The sequence below is a fragment of the Nyctereutes procyonoides genome, unplaced genomic scaffold, assembly GCF_905146905.1.
Source record: "Nyctereutes procyonoides isolate TBG_1078 unplaced genomic scaffold, NYPRO_anot_genome, whole genome shotgun sequence".
NCBI lineage: Eukaryota > Metazoa > Chordata > Mammalia > Carnivora > Canidae > Nyctereutes > Nyctereutes procyonoides.
The window spans coordinates 24,260,935-24,280,689 of NW_026575048.1; the positions used below are offsets into that span (position 1 = coordinate 24,260,935).

At 47.9% G+C, this 19,755-nt stretch overlaps 1 protein-coding gene across 1 annotated transcript in view; it reads right to left on the bottom strand.

The window, feature by feature from the left end:
• Positions 1–2,906: 2,906 nt before the first annotated feature.
• CAPN13 (calpain 13) overlaps positions 2,907–19,755 on the bottom strand; it is a 51,999-nt gene continuing 35,150 nt past the window's right edge. Inside the window, exons 11-21 of the mRNA XM_055326931.1 lie at positions 17,445–17,456; positions 15,060–15,262; positions 13,999–14,035; positions 13,602–13,658; positions 10,489–10,546; positions 10,320–10,378; positions 8,552–8,620; positions 6,676–6,751; positions 4,537–4,665; positions 3,489–3,544; positions 2,907–2,933 (exon numbers count right to left, since the gene is read on the bottom strand). Of these exons, the coding sequence (XP_055182906.1) occupies positions 2,907–2,933; positions 3,489–3,544; positions 4,537–4,665; positions 6,676–6,751; positions 8,552–8,620; positions 10,320–10,378; positions 10,489–10,546; positions 13,602–13,658; positions 13,999–14,035; positions 15,060–15,262; positions 17,445–17,456 (783 nt within the window). The remainder of the gene's footprint in view (positions 2,934–3,488; positions 3,545–4,536; positions 4,666–6,675; positions 6,752–8,551; positions 8,621–10,319; positions 10,379–10,488; positions 10,547–13,601; positions 13,659–13,998; positions 14,036–15,059; positions 15,263–17,444; positions 17,457–19,755) is intronic.

Below are 19,755 nucleotides of genomic sequence, written 5' to 3' on the forward strand. Positions count from 1 at the left end.
AGAGAATTCATTCTATTGGGTCCTTATGAAGGGAGAAGGTAATGAGATCCAGAACATCCTCAGAGACATACGCCCTCTAGCACAACAGGAGGAAGGTGGGAGATGGTTATAGATGAAGGTGAGTTTGTAGATTTGGAAGCAGAACTTCTTTATCTTCCTGCCTCCAATTCTGCATAGCAACCCATCACCCAAGAGTGAGCAGATCTACTTTAAGAATATGATGTCAGAGGGCAGTGATTAATAAGGAAGATAGGGAGCACTCTTAGGGATGATGATGACAGGTGTTAATGAAAGAGACTGAAACACACATAACCATGCATCTTATACTATACTTCCTTCTTACACAATGTTCAGAACAGGAAGTATAGAAAAATTAGTTGAGAGGGAATTGGGACCCTATACAGGAGAGAGGATAATGAGAAACAGTCCAGTTATTTTAAAAGTTCAAGCTTTAGGTCCTGCATGCTAAATTAGCTTAAAGATACAATTGAAGAATCATTCCTGATATTAGAAAGCATGCAGATTGGAATAGGAAATCAGGCAGACTAGAAATGGGAAATATTCAAATGCCCTGTTTTTAAAAAGAAATGAAAGGAGAATTCAAGAAAATACAGGTGAATCTAATTAACTTTGATCTCCAAATGTTTGTTAACTTGTATTTATTAAGAAGCACCAAGAGTTCATCAGGAAATATTAATGCTAAAATATCATTTCTTTATGGAGAGAGTGTCTGTCTCTTGATTTCAAGGTACACAGTTGGGAGATTCAACAAATGCCCTACAAAAATTATAGGGTCCCCAAATATGCTGATTACAAGACTGGTGCATAGCAGAACTGTGTATTTCAAAGGGACATTGGCATATAGAAAAGGCCACCAATAGGTCTCAGATAAGAATCAAGGGGACTAAGTAAAAAGACAGGCCTTGGTGAGGCAGCAGAGCTATCTGCAAGTGTGTGAAGGTCTGGCACATGCAGTCTTTTTTCTACAGTGGTGCAGAGTAGAACTTGAAGCATGGGGGGAAAGTTCCAGGGAAATAGATTGTTGCCTCGAGTTTAAAAACAAAACAAAACAAAAACCACCTAACACCTGGAAATATCCAACAATGGGGAACACAAAATTTTGAGCACCCCAGTCCTGGAAGGTTCTGGCAGATTGTTGGGGCTGCTGTTAAAGTAGTCTGGGGTATGGACTATGTATCTCTAGAGTCTGTTCCCTGAAAATAATCATGTAGAAGAAATGTGACATGGGCATTAATTTTTCAGCACACTTATGCTAGAGGTATAGATGTTGATGATGCCTACAGATGTGTGAACAGCTGCACAGTGAGGCAATGGTAGATCTGAAGCTGGACCCAGTTCTCATCTCCCCAGGGTCTGATCATTTCTACTGCTCCACACATTAGCCTTTCCTGTGATGAGTGATTGCCTTCCTTTCCTCTTTGGAATTTCAAATTAAGAATTATAGAACGAAACTGAGCCACTATTTTACACCACATACAAAAACCAACTTAAAAAAAGGATTAAAGACTTGAATGTAAGGCCTGAAACCATAAAACTCCTAGAAGAAAACATTGGGGATAAGCTCCTTGACGTGGGTATTGGCAATGACTTTTTGGGTTTGACACCAAAAGCCAAAGCGACAAAAGCAAAAATAATCAAGTAAGACCAAGAGACATTTTTCCAAAGAAGACATACAAATGGCTAACAGGTGCATGAAAAGGTAGAACATTCTACTAATCAAGGAAGTATAAATCCAAACCACAGTGAGTTATCACCTCACACGGGTTAGAATGGCTATTTGAGAAAAGAGAAGATATAACATGTGTTCGCAAGGCTGTAGAGAAAAGGGAACCCTCGTGTACTCTTGATGGGGATGTAAATTGATGCAGCCACTGTTGAAAACAGTATGGAGGTCCCTCAAAAAATTAACAGTAGAACTATCATATGATCTGGCAACTACTTCTGGGTATTTATCTGAAGGAAGCAAAAACACTGACTTAAAAAGTTATGTGCAGCCCATGTTCACTGCAGCATTACTTACAACAGGCAAGACATGGAAACAACCAAGTGTCCATCAAACAGATGGATGGATGATGAAAATCTATTTTATATGCAAAGAAATATTATTCAGCCACAGAAAAGGACAACATGGAGGGACCTACCTTGAGGGTATTATGGTAAGTGAAATGAATCAGAGAAAGACAAATGCTGTATGACCTTACTTATATGTGGAATGTAAAAACAAAACTCATAGATAGAACAGATCGATGGTTCCTAGAAGTAGGAGGTGGAAGGGTGGGCAAAAGATGGTCTAAAGGTACAAACTGCCAATCATAAGATAATTAAGTCCTGGGGATGTGATGTTCAGAGCTGTGACTATAGTTAACAATACTGTATTGCATATGTACTTGGAAGTTGCTAAGAGTAAATCATAAAAGTTCTCGTCACAAGGAAAAAAATGTGTAACTGTGTGCAGTGATGGATGTTAACCAGACTTACTGTGGTGATCACTCCACAATAAATACATATATCAGATCATTATATTGTATACCTAAAACTAATACATTATTAAATGTCAATTATAGCTCAATAAAAATAAGTGAATAAATAAGAATTCTAAATCTCTCACTCATGACTTTCAGGCCACACTCTTTCATAAATGCCCACTGCTCATTCGATCCATGGCTTGGCTGAAGCCTACAGCATTGGCTTTGAAATTCAGGGGCCCTGAGAGGTTGAGCGTTGGTTTACACAGATAAGGACTCTATAATCTCTAGGGAGGCTGTTTCCAGGGCAAGAGTCTAGTGTGCAGTCTTGGAGGAGATGAGGAAATGTGCTCCTAGAAGGAAATGATTCTAGAGCTGCCATGTCTTACCTGGACTCTGGGGTCTGCTCTACTCCTTGCTTCAGTTGTACATGACCAGGTTCATCCACTGAGAAATAAGCATCTTCATTATGACATAGCTTCAAATTCGTTCACTTAATACAGAGCAGGATAAATGGTACCCTCTTCCCTCTCAGTCTAGTCTCAGAGATCTCAACATTTCCAGCTAATTCAACCCCAGAAGGAAGCCTCAAGCCCCCATTACAGCGTATCTTTTGCTACTTGAGTAGCTAGGCAGTGAGAGGGATAGCTGGGGTTGACCAGCTGGCTGGGCCAGGAGGCTCTTTCTAAAGCTCACTGGGAATAAGTTTAATGTACAGTGAGCTCAGCAGGTGTTCTTCAGTTCCCTCCTGGATTTATGACTCCCACATAATCCTCTGCTTTATTAAGCTATTGGAAAAAAATAAAATCTGTCTGCCAAGATCCTAAAGCAGCCTTGGCAGCCAGCAATATATAAAGGCAGTAATTGGAGGCAGGGGGGCCGGCAGCTTGGCTGGCCTTTGACAGACTGTCCAATATCCCCAGGGAGAAAAATGCTCCTTGGAATCAGGAGGAGAGGTGGCCTGAGACTGTGCCCTGTGTCTGGGACAGGAAGGAACCTCACCTCCATTTTTGTCAGGTAGAGTCCTATTCCATCCTTGGAGAGGTTCTGGAAAGTCTCTAAAGAGGAAGAGAGGAATCAGGAGAGGCCAAGGGAAATAAAAGCAAACACGGTGTTTCTGCGTACTCTCTCATTCTCTCCAGTGTGCCTGGCCTCCCTCCTTGTCTCTTCTCAGCCAAACCCCACACCTATGGGACAGCTTTCTCTGACTGCTCTGGTCCTCACTCACCACTCCCTCTCCTAGTGCCCTTGCACTCTGCACTTTTCTGTATATGGCTGAGGAGATATGTGGGTCTGTGTTATAAAGTATTCTATGGGCACAGTTTCAGGAAGCTCCCTTGTCCAACTGAGAAATCTCTGGAGGTTTATGCCTCGTCCTTCTTTTTTTTTTTATGCTTCCAGGGCTCTGTTCTCTCAGTCTTTATTGACTATTTGGCTCAGAGCTGTGGAGTTTACAGAGGTGCCTCTTGCCAGGAATGGGGTGAGGATTAGGATAAGGCAAGACCCCACTTCTATCCCAACACAACTCTCAAGATATATTATGGCTTGAGGTTTTACATAGGACTTCATTGAAAAAAAAAGGGGGGGGGGGTAGGCTGCTAAGAAGGATCCAAACATCTGACATACATAGTTGAATTTCTGGAGCCTCCTGCCCTCACCTATTCACTTGTGTGTGAATTCCTTCAGCAGAGACCCCAATCATCCATTGCAAGACTATGGAGTAGGTTTAAACCATAAACAACATGGAGAGGGAACTCAGTGAGTTAAAATAACCTGTTCCTGAAAGAGGCAGTAAGTAGGGTGATGAGGAAATGAGAGACCTGAGATAAGGGAATGTCCTGGACAGAAAGAGTGTAGAAGGGACCCAGGGGACCCAGCCAACTCCACCATTACATAGGCTAATGTTGGCTCTGCCTCTTGGAGCAAGACCCCAGCCCACCCTGCACCTGAGGTCTTGCCCAGGCCTTGGGGCAGAAGTGCATTCCTGATCCTCTCCTGTGTTTTTTGGTCATTGCAAAGGTCTCCAGGATGTCCCCCAGGTGACACTTACTTGCCATGGCTTCAAGTCGCAACAGGAAGCAGACCAGGCTAGGGAAGCTGACCCGGCCGCTGTTGTCACTGTACCGGAGGATCATGAGATCCAGTAGCTCATTGCTGATGGAGGTCCCTGCAAGGAAATCTGGGCCACGGGTGGGTTAGTGAGTGGGAGGAGGCTGGGTGCTAGCAGGTCTGGTCCTCTGATGTGCCAAGTCTGAGCAACCTTCCCGGAGTGGTTGGCCTTCCACCATTGTTCCCTATTCAGTTTGGCTCAGGGGCCCATTCAGTCCACTACTTGGTTCTCTAGCTGCCTCCTTCTTGTTGGCTGCTGGGCCCCAGTGACACTGTATTAGAGCTTGGCCAGATACCAACTTCAGATAGTCAAGACACTGACTGCTCTGGAGACATCAGTCTTCACAATCATTGGATAATTCCCATGTGAACTGGGAGCTTCCAGAACACCTGGAAGCTCCCAGCCCTGCCTTTGTCAGGCCTCTCTCTGCTGGTGATCTTAAAATGACCTTGTTTCTCAACCCCAGGACTGCCTGTGGGTCTTAGGTGTGAATGCTGCTAGTGTGAGCAAGTATGGTTCCTGGAAGTGGGAGATTTAGTCCTAAGTTGGTAGATCAGTAAAGAAGCTGGTCCTCAGAGAGGAGACCATGCTCAGAAGGTGGCTACAGGTGGGCAACACACAGGCACCTTGGTTTCTTCAGTCCTTCTTGTCTTGTACCTCTAGTTACGAGCTCCAGGAGGCACCAGCCCCAAAGCAGACAACAGCAAACTGGCAGATGGCCATGTCTACAAGCTCTGGAGGACAAGCAGACCCTTGCAAGCCAAACCATCCATCCAGGGGGTGAGCCTGGTGGTCCATGGGCCTCATGCACCGGAGACATCTGGTTTCTCCAGCAGCATTAATAAAATATGAATTTGAGTGCCTTTGGTTAGATAGGCCTGCACTCTCGAGCTTGTCACATTCAAAAATCACCCTCTTTTCTTACGGTTAACTCCATTACCCCTTTCAGTTATCTACTTGGTCCTTGGAGAATTTCTAGTTGGATTCCAACTCTTCTCTATCTGTCTCCCTTTTATTATTCTGGAGTCATTAGTGCGATCTCCTATATGATTTCATCTTTCTGTAACTATTCCAGGGTTCTCAACGTATGGTCCCCAGACAAAGGGCATCAGCCTCACTTGGAAACCTCTTAGAAATACAAATTCTTGAGCCCCACTCAAGCCCTCTTGAATTGGAGATTTGGGGTGAGGGATGAAGCTCATCAATCTGTGCTTTAGCAAGCTTCCAGATGGTTCCAGTGCACACTTGAGTTTGAGAACCACTGCTCTCTGCTATGAAGAATTAAGGGGAGAACAGATGCTAAGGTAGGAAGATGCTTTTCCCTGCCCTCCCCTCTGGGAGCCATAGGAGGAGGAACCATGGAGCCTCTCCTCCCATCATTTACCTAAGGGAATCTGATCCTACATTTTCTCCAGGAAGATGTGTTTCCTGACTTAACCTTCTGGTGATCCATTTCCTCCACTGGCACAGGACAGACAATGACTCTTGCTCACAGAGTAACTCAGACAATTAAACAAGATGACATAAGTACGAGTTCTCCCTGAACCCTGAAGCTCTTAGACACCCTATAGTCTCCTTATCATCATCCCGGGACAGAATGCTCTTGCCTTCTTGAAGTACACACATGTCATTTGATTGCACTTGGCTCCAAACTCCCTGTGAGGAGAGCACATCCACCTGCTCATGGGTGTTTAACCCTGACAGCCCACACGTTGGGATGGAAGTGTCTCTAAAGCAAGCTTGAGTTCTGGTGGGATATCAGTGACGTGGGGTGATTTTCACACAGAGCCGTTTGGAGACAAAAGGTAATTGGGAAAACTGACTGGCACAGGAGATCTCAGGTTGGGGAGGATGGTGTCTGAGTTCTGAGCCTAGAAGCCCACAGAAGCTGGTGGAAATCAAGGGAGAACCCAAGGCTGACATCCGCTCTCTCCTGACCACTCAGCTCTCCTGCACCAGCCTTGCCTACAGCACGTGAGTGGTGGGCACTGCTCTCTCTCTTTCTCTCTCTCTCGCACAAACACACCCCACCATTACCGCTGCCCCGATCATGACGGCACTGAGAGGCCCCTGCTTTACCTGTATCCGTCATAGCCTTCCACAAATCCAAACCCAGAAAAACTCCAGAGCGCTTCTGGATGATCTGGAAAACACTCTGATTTGGGAAAGGAAGCAAGAGGTCCATATGAGTGCCCTCGGTCACCTTAAAGAGGATGTCCCGGGTAGAGAGGGGTCCTAGAAATCCCTTTTTTCATCCCTGGAGACTGTTTCAATACACCAGGAGTGGCTCCAGCTCAGAGCCAGCTCAGCTCAGCACCCCGGGAGGCAGGAGTGGGCTCCACCTGGTGAAGCCAACCACCCTGGCAGCCCGCCGTGGGGCTGGGGGTTCCTCTCTCCCAACCTCCTTTCTTTCCTTCCCTACCTCCTAGATTGGGCTCCTGACACGCAGCAGCTTGCTGCATTCAGGAGGTGTAGAGCGCTCAAGACTTTGCTTCAGGTGGTGGTTAAAAGCACAGATTTTGCAACCAAACCACTGGGTTTAAATGACTTAGTCTCAAGTGACTTAATCTTTCCAGGCCTCAGTTTCCCTACCTGCAGCACAGCACCAAGTACAGTACCTGCCTTACAGGACTGCTGCTAGGGGCAAGGAGCACATCGTTACAAAGAGCTTAGGAACATGCCTTGCACGGTAGTGGGTGCTTGTATAGCAGGCAGGTGGGTGCTGTGTCCTGGGTCCTGGCCCAGCCCCAGGAGATGGTGGCTCTCTGTGCACCCTGGACTTTTCTATCTCTCCCTGGTTTTCATCGGAATCCTGATCAACACCACACTTCCTGGGTGACAAATAGGAGCTCAGACAGGTGACTTGCTGGGAGGAAGCATGCAGTTGCCACATGACCAGACTCAGGCTTCCCATCTAGGCCTCTGCTCAGCCGCCCCGCAGGAGTTGTTCCAAGGCAACCTACCCCCAGCAGGTGTGTGACCCAGGCCAATAGGGCAACAGTTACTATGAAATAGCAGCTCAAGAACGAGTTTGGGCTGGCCTTATTTGGTTTTGGTGAGTCTAAAGAAAGCTCTCAACTGGGATTCACTCGTTTGGTAAATAATTAGTTTGGTCATTTGTTCAGCATTTTTGAGTGCCTGCTGTATACTAGACACTAAGAAAGATGCTGGGGGAAGCAGATGAATGTGAGGAAGCCCCTGCCCTGCAGTCTAATGGTGGGTGGGAGACATACCAGCCATTACGATGCCCTGTGAGAAGCCAAATGACCCTGCCAGGGACAGGTGATACATCCTTGTATAGCCCCATGGGAACACTTTATCACATTATTGTGGGTTCAAGCATTAGAAGCTGAGGGGGAAGTAACTTGGGCCTAGCAGCAGGTGAAACCTCACAGGAAGTGACTCTTAAGGCTGGACAGTCGGGGTGAACGGTCCTGGCCAGCCTCAGAGTATCACAGCTGGGGTCTAAAGGAGCGAGTGGGATAAATACTAAGACTCCTCCTGGACCCCAAAGTAGGGTCCCAGCTCAAGGAGTTGTGCACACCGCTGATGAGGTTAGACCTTGTCTGGGAACAATGGTGAGGCCATGCTGAGGCTACCTCTGTGATTTTGTCCTAACTGGCAGATGGACAAAAAGGGAGGGAGATGAACAAGTGTACTGGGGGGAATGTCTCAGGGAACCAGGGGAGAAGTGGGGAGTGCGATGCTAGCTGGCAGCCTTAGCCACAGTTCATGGTGACCCCTCTCTCCTTCAACCTCCTAGGGCGTTCCTCCCCTGCCACCTGCTTGGGCACTGCCTTGTGTCTTCTAGTGGTGTGTGTAGTCTCCCTGAACAAAACGTGAGCCTCCTTGAGGGCAGGGCTGGGTTCCTCTTCTTTCGCAGCCCTCAACCTTGTGCATTTGGGGCACCCAGTAGATATTTGCTAAGCTGGACAAAAAGAGAACATGCCGGTACCTGGCATTTGACAAGGCGGCCCCAGAGCCTCGCAAACTCCTCTTCCTCGAGCCGCCCATTCGTATTCAGCTGGTGGGGAGTTAAGAGTTAACTGTGCAGCATGCAGGGAGCAGAAGCCCCGTGACAGAGCCAGGAGCAGGTCCATCCATCAACTAGTAACACCATCTTGGGCAGCCCGGGTGGCTCAACGGTTTAGCGCCACCTTCAGCCCAGGGCCTCATCCTGGGGACCTGGGATCGAGTCCCATGTCAGGCTCCCTGCATGGAGCCTGCTTCTCCCTCTGCCTGTGTCTCTGCCTGCCCCTCTCTCTCATGAATACATAAATAAATAAAATCTTAAAAAAAAACTAGTAACACCATCAGCCCGGTGTCACCTGGATGTGGCCCCACCCCAGCCAGCCCCACTGTGTCTGTGGGGACCTGGCTTCGTTTTATTTTACAAAGGAAAATGGATAACCAGAAGGAGAAAACAGCCCTGAGAAAAGGGGGTCAACATCCCTTGCAGCCAGGGGAAGACAAAGCGCAGAAGGCCTGCACCAGGAGAAGTGGGGTCCCTGGCAGGGGAGAGGAGGGAGGAGCACGAGGGCTCACTGTAGCCCCCGAAGCAGCACCAGGGTGCACGTGAGCGGAAGGAAGGCGCAAGAACCAGCCCTGCTCACCCCGGAGGAGTACAGTGGGTTTAATGAGAGCTAATGTGAGGAGAAGAACCCATCCTCAGAGTTGCTGGTGGGGAGCGGTGGGCGGGAGGGGGGGGCACAGACCTGCCTTTGCAGGGGCCTGGCAGACAGCCCCTCGCCCAGGGTTACCTGTCCAGGGCTGTGAGGGGCCACAGGCCACTCTGATTCATCCACAGGGCGTGGGCAGTGTCTCTGGGTGATTCCAAGCCACGGCCAGCGGAGATGGGGCCTGATTTATGATTTCCTCATAACTGGGCCTTGTTAACAGTGGAGGAGCCGGGGATCTGTCTCACCCCGAGGAGGCCGGAGACACCCAGGGAAGAGCCCAGGGCGCAGCTGGGCACCAGTCTCTCCTGGGGAGAAATGGCTCACTATGGGGGGGGCAGTCAGGACAGGAGTCAGGAGCCCTGGGTTCGATCCTTAGCCCCGCCGCTCGTGCCCACGGACTGCTCCAGCCCAGGCCTCTGCACTAACGGGGTACAGCTGCTGTGTAGACCGGGGCGTTTTCTCCAAGTTTCAGAGGTTGTTATCTTTACTGAGTTGGGGCTTGTTGAATAAGGAAAGTGAAGACCCACCCGGTGGTTAAGGGGAGGGGTGGGAGGAAAACATCCCCCATTGGTGCTGCCAGAAGGTAGTACAGAATGATGTTAGGACACAGATTTTGGGGGGCTGAACACTCTTCAAATCCTGGCACAAATTCTGACTGGCTGTGTGATTACTTAACAAACTGCTTAGCCTCTCTGGACTCCCCTCTCTCTCCTGTGAGGGATCATACTTCTTCTATCTAAGGGTTATTTCAAGAACTACAAGGAAAAGTGGATATCCCAGTACTATTCCTGGCATGCCAAGATGCCTGATAGATGGTAACCGTTGACACTGTTGCTGTGATTGTTCAGGAGAGGTGGTGGGTCAGCATAGAATCCACAGGAACCCAGGCTCTTTGGTGAGCCCTTAAGAACCAAAGAGGAGAAAACACGGCGAGTGAAAAGCGTTCCTAACATCCTAATTAGACCCCCAGGGAAGCCCACAGAGCAGATGGGCTCTTAGAGCTGCAGGAGTGTGAGGGAGGGGGTTGTACACAGCAAAGGATACATCCATCAGAGCCACGATGCTCCGGCACTCATCCAAAGAGAATGTGTCCCCTGAAGTTCCTGGGGGTGGAGAACAGGGAAAATGGAAATGTCAGGGGTGGGGGTGACACTAAACTAGCTCAGCAGTGGGGATGAGGTTGGGGCCAGTAGGCCTGTGGGTCTGACCTTACCTTTGAGAAACTCCTGGTTGAGAAGGTTCTGAAGCTGGGTGGCATCTATGTACAGTCCCTGATCCGAACAAGAGAAGAATGCAAGAATCCATGTGTGTCCAGGAGTTGAGGGGCACGCCTGCCTTACTCTGTAGAAGTCCTCAGACTTCTAAGCCCTTTGTTCCCGTTCCACACCCATCCAGCCTGTCATGAAGCCTTTCCCAATTGCTCCAGATCATGGTGATGCTCCCTCCCCTGAAGGCCTATAGTGCTCATCACTCCTGACCTTTGCTACCACGTGTGGGTCACCTTGCATTGACTTCTTCTTTTATTATTGGACTGAAAGCAGAAGTTGCTTCCTCCTCACCATACCCAGCTCTTGGGAGCCTCTCAGGAGGTGTGTTGAATGAATCAACTCAGCCCTGCAGGTATGTTTCCCCATCTGCTTCCAGAGGGGGATGGAGAGAAAATAGGACTATTGTGTGTAAGCGTGAGCATGAGCATGTATGTGTGCTCGCACAGATAGAAGAGAATGAAAGTGTCAGGAATCTAGGCTAAGAGAAGCTGCTCTAGTTGAGCACATCATTTAGCATTAGTCTTCCTAGCCACTGAGGCAAAGAGGAAGACATGGTTTTTCTTTGGATTAAAAACAGGAAGCAATGGAGGCTGAGGGAAGAGAAACTTTTCCTAGCCTAAACTTCTGAAGTTGTTAGCTGCATTCAATTTTCTACTAGGGACATTGAGCAGCTTTATGGGCAATGTCTTCCATGATGATTCCACAGAGGAGCAGTGCCATGCTGTGCGTGGCCACTTCTTATGTGTAGGCTGCTAAAAGCTGAGGAGACGATGGGTCATCAGCACCCTGGGAGAGCTTTGCATGGGGGAAGGAGCTAGAGTGAGGTCCCTCAGCAAGTGGCTTTGTAGAGTGGGACTGGGTCAGGTAGAAGAAGGTGTCTTGTTGGGTTCTTCCGAGAACAGGCACCCCATAGACTGACAGGCATGCTGTCCCCAGGGTTGGCCTCACCACCCAGATGAAAATGAAAGCAGCCCCACAGCCTGTCCTCAGGGGAGAACGTGAAAAATGCTGCCAGTGTTAGAAATTGGCCCTCAGGTCATCCCTCCAACATCTCATTGGTGGGTTATGTCAGGAAAGTCAGCATTGTGTGCCCACCATCAACAGAGTGTTTTCCTCAAAAGAATCATGTCACCTAACTTGCAGAGCAGTTGGTGAGGAACTCTAACTTACGTGGGTCACCAACTAGAATATAAGTAGCTGTGGGACATGGACCGTGTCTCTTTCCTTCTATCCTAGGACAGCTCCTACCTGGACCCTGCATCTAGGAACCACCAAAATGCTTGAGAAGATGAGGATAGGAATGGAGATGAGGGTTGCCTTAAACAAATACCCAAAGAATTGCATATCTGTCTCCACCACCTCAACATAAGATCCCTGAGGATGGAGGCTTTGCATTCCCAATGCTTAGTGTGGTACTTGGCATGTCCTAGGTATTTGGTACGTGTTTGCCAATGGAGTAAATGGTAGACAGATGGACATGACTTGACTCAGAGGCTGAGCATGTCCTTCCTTTCTCCCAGGCAGACCCTGAGTTATAATACCATCACCGCCGTCATGGCTGAGGAAGGTAACTCATGGGAGTGGGAGCCATGTCATCGCGTTCACTTAAGGCTAAACAGATACAAGAGGTCAGGAGAGAAGACTCAGTGAGCCCATTTTGCTTTCATCTTTCCTTTGAGGATAGAACCTCTGAGGATAGTTTACAGATTGTGCAGAATGATGCTACATCAGTCCTGTTCAAGGGTGTGCAGCCAAGGGGCGAGAAGGGGGTGTAGTTCAGCCTATTCTACTCCCGAGCTGTGCATGTTGGCACAAAGCTGTCTGTGTCTTTTAATTCCTACAAAGGCCCCATCTGGGCTACCAGTTACCCTCTATGAAGAGACATTTGGTGGTTGTTTGGAAAAACCCTGATTAGAGGAAATCTGTACCATTTGTCAAATGACAAATTATATTTTTTATTTCAGATGTGCAGGTGCATGAACCATGTCGAGGATTTTGCCATCTGCCCCTGAAGGAAGCCTGGTCTCAGGTATCCTAATTAGGTCCTGCTGATTGCTTCAGGGCAGTAAACTTAGTTTGGACATCTGCTCTGGAGAAGCTAATCTGTCTTAATTCAATGCAGGTTGACTGAGCACCTTCTCTGTGCCAAGGACAGTGATAGATATTGGGGACAAGGAATGCGTATGATGCCATCCCTGCCTTTGGGAGCTCACAGGCTGGGGATAATCAGCTGGACAGACCTTGTCTTGCATCAAGTGAAGTGCCTTCTGAATCAGCCCATGTGTGGACCTGAATCCTGGGCCACTATTGATTCCATATTGAGCAGCTCCTTGAAACACATTCCTTTCACGACAGGCACATTCTTCATTTTTCCTTGTTTTTCCCTCTGGGCCCAGGCTGCCTGAATAATTTCCCTTTAAACTGCCTCCTAGTTACCCCCATTAGCCCTCTGAATGCCTGGCATCCTTCCTGTCCTTGGCCTTTGCCTGGCCCAAGACCAGCATGGGTACACATGGTCATATCTATCTATCACTTTGCATTTCCCAAACCAACGTGACTATCAATGGAAAAAGGCCCATTGTGCAAAGCCCTTGGCAGCTGTTTTTATCCTGGCAAGTCAAGGAGTTCTTTATAACGGTTTATTAAACCATTAAGAAAATCCTCTGTGCACATAGGTGGCTTGGCAGGAAAAACACCATTGGTGCTTTCTGAAGCTGGCTAGCTCCCGGGAGGAATGATGCCAAGGGAGGTTGCAGAGCAGAAGGAAAGCTTTCGGGGGTATTGCTAATTACTTGTTTAAAGATTTAAAATACCCCCCCCTATAATCAGCCCCACCCTTACCAAGCTCTACACTCCATTCCAGATGTCACCCAGCTAGGGTGCTACTGCTCTCCAGGGTTTGGTAGCCAGATCAGTTCTGGAGACATCAAAGGAGAGAGGCTGATAAAATGACCCACCAAGTCACTTTCTTCTCTGTACCCTGATAAGGGTCTGGGAGAGGTTTCCTTGCCTCTAGTCCCTCCGTCACTGGTCCCTAAGTGCTAAGTAAGTACTGTACCTGTTGAGAATATTTGTGGAAGATGCTTTCTTGAGAGTCACTTTCTGGAAGACTTGCCTGGATCAAAAGGAAAATAGTTAATATCAAATTTCTGGGGAAAGAGGCTATCTGGTACAGTGAAGGCACAATAACTGCTCCCCACACCCGGATCTGAGACAGAAGCTTCATCCAGTAATCGGATAAAACTTGTAGGGGAATGGGAACACGAAAGCTTGTGGAAGGAAGATGATTGGCTCAGGCTTGGTCTTTGGCCCTCTGCCCTGAACCTTTGAGCCATCATCAGGCCATTATTGTGTCTCTGTTTTCATTGTTCCGTGCTGAGGTAAGAAGGAGATAGAAATTCTTGGGGATAGGATGCGGCCAATGAAGCTTGCCAACCAAACCTTCAGATACCTACCTTCAGTGGTGTAAGATTGAGATTGCTGTCCAGATTCCTAGAAAACCAGGGAAACAGTGTGACATGGATGAATGGGTATTTAAAGGGAGCTGCCATATGGAGGACACCCTAGGTGGCATTAGACATTTACACTAAGGATCTGAGTTAAGGGCCCTCAGCACAGCACGATGTGAAGTGGGCGGCCATGAGAGTCGGCAGACAGGTAAGCATCATAACCACGTGTCCAGGCTTTTGACTGAACATCATCAAGCTATTTAGCAAATGGTTCCTTTCACAACCACACACATAGGTACAGCGACCCCCATTACCAAGATGGCAGATAAGTTTTGTCTTATGTTCCAGTTCTGGTGGTACAGTGACTATGTGACATGCTGGACTGAGGCATCACCCATGCTCAACTGTAAAGATGGCCATGATTATAGCTTTAGGGCCAATAGGGGAGAAGGTCCCCAACAGGATGTGTGTGTGCTTGGTGATCCCAGTCTTGACCACTGACTTAGCACTGAAGACTCTCCACAACTGGACTTTGTCTTTCAGACCCATATTTCACTGTCTCCCTGATGTACTGACCATACTTCCATCCTGGTCACATTCCAGACAACTGCCACACAGGCCAGGTACCACCTTCCTGTGCATATGACATTGCTTATACCTCAACAGGCCCTGTGCTCACCCACTTCCCTGCTTCTGCCCATGCTTTCTTTCTTCTATCTGCACTAACATTTTCCTTTACACATTAGACTATGTTTTCCATCAAGGCCTAGTTCAATTTTTTTCCAGACCATTGTCTCCAAGACGCCTTCCTAAGTCTGTCTTGCCAGAGTTGGGTCCCTTTCCTCCATCCTCCCATGTGACTCTGCACTTGCACCCAGCAGTGCCCCCAACCTGTTCATGGTTTCCTTATTGGTTCAGACTCTCTCATCACCCTTCATGTTGAGCTTCTTGCAAGCGAGGCCCATGCCATGTCCTCTACTGACACAGTACCTGCTGTATAAGGTGACATGATGTGTCTTTATAAAATCAAGTGGAATAAAACATTTAGAAGCTCAGAGTTTCTGTACCTATCGCCATCTGGCATTTTCAGAAAGATTCGGAGCAAAAACTCAACTTCTTCTCGGTATGCAGAGATGACCACCACATAGGTCCCAGGGTTCAGACTGAAGTACTTTGTGAGGTTGCACTTGGTTTTAAAAACTACACCCTCGATAGCATTTCTGAACTGAGAAAAGAAGGTGGATGGCAACCTCTTCCAGAAGGGCTGGAACTGAAAGAAACATGAGGATGGTCAGAAAGCCCCTTACATGCGTGGGCCAAGCCCCCCTAGAGACCCACCACCCTTCCAGACCCTTCTCCATTCACCAAAACAACCTTACTGACCCTAGAAAGAGAGATAAGTGCTTACCTGGATTTTCAAAATGCCACAGAGTTCAGACTGTTATTTAATATAGACGCTGACACCACAATGAATGGGAAAAAATATGGCACATGGTTTTATCTCATTAAATCCCACAGTATCCTGGGTCTTGGGGGGATTATCTCTCTGCTTATATAAAGACTTCCATGGAAACGAGTGAAATTGTTCCAACTCTGAATTACTTTTGGAACTCCTGAAGCTCCTTCTCTTCTGAACCTTTTATAGCACTCTTTGGACTCTATAGCACAGCAGAGTTGGATGGACCCCATTCTCTCCATCTCTTCTTCCCAGTAGAGCCCTGGAATTCCTTCTCATTGGAGAATAATAGGCTCTGATCATTTTCCTTTTATTTCAATACTTTCTTAGAGATAAAACAATAAATATAATGCAGTTCCCATTACCAGATGTCACATACATATTACATAATAAAAATCCCTTACTAAATAATTTTCTCCAATACAGTCAAGCATGGGGATTCCATTTAGAATGGTTTTGCTTTGTGAAATGATTATTTGTGAGCTCTGCCTTGGGGGAAAACAGGGAGAAAGAGAGAGTTTCTTTTCAGAGAGCAGAAACTGGGCTGGGCTACAAGATGAGATGGGAGATAGGTCACCATCCCAGGTAGGCAGCAAGGGCTGGAAAGAGCCTCCAAAATGATTTTGCTGATGCTAACAGTGGGCCCAGCTGGCTTGTGTAAGCCCTTCTGGCAAAATCTATGAAGAGAACAATTCTCCAGAAAGTCAGCACTGTCCTGTAGCTCTGGGTACATATGTGTGTAAGCACATGCATGTGCACACAGGGAGGCGTTATGTACAGAAGTGTGTGTGCCTCCTGCAATCCAGAATTTCCCTGATTCCCTGCTCTCCTCTCTCCATTGGCCTCTTGAAGCCTTGTCCAGACTCACTATCCTTTAGAGCAGACTTTCTTAGTGGCAGCCAGGAGTGTATGTGGCATGATGGAGGCTCTTGGTCTAGCACAGAGACCCAGCATCAAATTAATATGAGTCTAGTTGCACACAGACCTGACCCTGTGGTTCTCAGGGTGGGGTTTGTGCCCTTTCCAGGGTCAAGTCCTTACTCCTTTCTCCAGCTCTGGGAATTAGAACACTGATTTTTTGCCTTGCACTTGAATCTCCCTCAAAGCCCTTCCAGAAGTTCTACTCCCATGACCAGGGTGCCAGAAAAAAAGATCAGATCCTAAACCCAACTCTGTGGCTGGGCCGCTGTTGTTCATTGTCATCTGCTTTCTGTCTGGGCTTCTGAGTATACCCTGCTTAGAGACCCCCTATCCTGGCCTCTGTCTACCTATTGGGGCACCTCTGGAAGGCCTGGAGGAGCTGCCCAGGACCCAGAAAAATGCTACAGGTGCTAAATTTTGGTTGTGGCTACATCCTGCTCCCTCCCTGCCATCCTTGGTTCTCAGGCACTCGCACCTCCACTGGCAGCCACAGCCCAGCAGAGCCCACATCCACTTAAGGGGTCTGAGTGCCTGTAACTCCATCTGACCTTCTCCATCCTTACTCTTAAGTCACCCTGTACCAATGCCAAGCCAGAATAGCTACTCGGGAGAGGTGGCAATTTGATTTGAGGAGCTAGATATGCTCTGCAGGTGCATTTGCAGAGCGTGCCCCCTGTTTGTGGTGGATTTGGAGACTGACAAAGAATATGAGGCTAAAGTCCCCCTAAGATGCCATTAGCTCTGCTTGTTATCTTAAATAGGAAAGAACCGGCTATAATTAATCTTATCTATTGAAGGTCAAATTCCTGAGGATGGTTTCATGGTTGCAGCCCCTCTTAGATGTCAAACCAAAGAAAAGCTCAGGGTCTTCGATCTTTAGACCAGGATAACAAAAATATGTCCTGTGCTGTTGATCTGCTTGGACATTCTAAGTTTGTACCTGGTACCGGACAGAGCAAGACTAAGTTTTCAGCCACGGAATGGCAAGAGACATGCCAAAGTTGCGGGTGTTGAAAGAGGTGTAACGGTTTACCAATGCACAGCAACAGAGGCATGAGAAGGCAGTGAGCCATACCTGAGGGTCGACCTGTGGGGAAGAAAAAGAAAGGCAGGTTCAGGAATCTAAACCAAAACACACAGGCAAGCAGATGCCAACAGCCCGCCCAGGGCCCTGTGGTCCTTCTTCCTGCGGTCAGCCTGTTCTCTGCACACCCCCAGAGGATGGGACCATCCCTCATTCTCTCTGCAGAGATGTGAAAAGAAAACCTAACCTGTTGTAAGTTGTAGGGAGCTCAAGACAGAAGGACTCAGGAGGAGACTCTCCCTTTGTCAGCTCAGCCAGGTGTGGTTATTCTTCAAAGCAATGATGATAAAATCAAGGAAGAGCAAGATGTCAACAGGGCCAGAGGTAAGACCTAGACCAAATGTCAGCTTCCCAGCATCAGGAGCTCCAATGTGAGGAAACTTTTTTATTCCATCACGCCACTGTGAAACATGGGAGGAATCACAGGATTTATAGGGAATGTATGTGTGCATCTGAATGGGAAAACACTATGTTTAGTCTTTCCATGTGGCAGAAAGAAGCACTGAGGATGCAGCCCCATTTTTAAGCCACTCTGCTGTCTGCAAGGTGCTTCCCTGTAACCCTGAAAGCAGACCCTGGGACCCTGTTTTATGGGTGTGGAAACAATCCCAGCAGTCTAAGAAGCAGAGGAGGAATAAAGCAAGCTGCTTTGCCTCCTTGGTGATGAAGACCCATCATCCAACCCTGTCTTCCACTATTGGTGGGTTTCAGTTCTTTTCTCCTGCTTATCCTATCATCCTGGCCCCCTGCAACCATGCACACAGACCAGTTGATTTGCCCAGGCATCCTTTTCTGGGAACAAAGAGTGAGCTGGAAGGGAGGTGGGAAGTCCTAGCCTCAGGAGAGAAGCCTTGGAGTAAAGATGAAATGGCTTATCCACCCTTGTCTTTTTTCTCTGTCCTGTCTTTTACCCTGCCTTTCACCCATGTTTATTGTGATGCAAGGCAAAGCGGTGCTCCCATAGGAGTTGGGAGTCACAGGATCACACCGGGGCCATAGCACCATATGTAGCAGTCATGCAGGCAGCATGTACCCACAAAGAGCATCAGAGCCCTGTAGACTTCTGAGAGTCTTGTTGCTGGCATGCACATAGCATATTTCTCAGCTGAACTGGGAAAGGAACCCAAATGTCTCTTGAGTTGCCAAAGTCTGGACAGTTCTTTGGTGTTTAACTTAATCAGGATCCTGAAAGATCCACTGGGCCCTCCAGGAAGCCTGAGGAGACCTCTGGTCTCACTGCATTTTTAGCAAAGTGTACAGTTGAGAAATGCATCTCTGGCTGAAAAGTAGACAAGTGGGCTCAGCAGCGTTTAAAAACAGGATTACAATCTTGCCAGGGCTCCTGAACTCTAATGATTTTGGGCAAATTGGTTAACACAAGGCTATTGTGATGCCCAGCTCTGGGGCACCAGACTCATAGATGGCAATGTGAACGGCATCCCCAGTTGTGCAGAGGCAGCCCTCTTTCCCTCTCTGGGCTTCTGTCTCTCATCAGGAGAGGTCAGTAGTCCTCATTAGGAGAGAATAGCAGGTCTGCCCTCTCCTGCTACTCTTTCCTTTTAAGAGAACTAGTCAATCCTGGCTGGGTAGGCCAGATGCCTCAATTCCTCCCCAGCCCTTTTCCTTTGTTCTTGGAGGTGAGTTAGGAGACTCTGAGGATGAGAGTCCTCTTGGAAGGCACCTGAATCACCAGAGATTCTTGGCTAGAAGCAAGGGAAACCAACCAGGGTGGGACGAGCAAAAAGCCATTTATGAGAATTCTAGAGAATGCAGCTGGGAAAGTGGGTGGGAAGCAGTGGGGACAGCTACACAGCTGGATGGCAGCCCAGGATCTGCCTGCACTGCTGCTGCCAGGCCCCAAGATTTGCTGTGAATAATCCTTGTCTTGTCCTCCTTCTTTTAGTGACTTTCTCAAGAGTTCAAACCCAGAGTGACCTAGAGTATGGGGGCGGGGGACGTAGGCATGAGAGGAGCATCTAATTGGTTAAGCCTGGCTCTCACATCTACCCCTCTGCATCCAGGGGCTGGGGAGAGGAAATACTTGGTCTCTTTGGTTGCTGTGCTGAGAAACTAGACCCTGCCTTCCACCAAGTGGAAGAGCGATCAGGTGCCTGGTGGTGAGGAAAATGACAGCTGTCTGCTGCTGCATCTTTAGATGTCCTTTGATGGTTTCAGGCACCTCAGAAGTACCATAGCAAACCCCAACCATTTCTTTTCCATTGATTTTATGCAACCGGGAAGTAGAAATGTACTCAGAACAGAACTCAAAGGGCTCTCCTTCTTCTAGAGCCAGAATCATTGT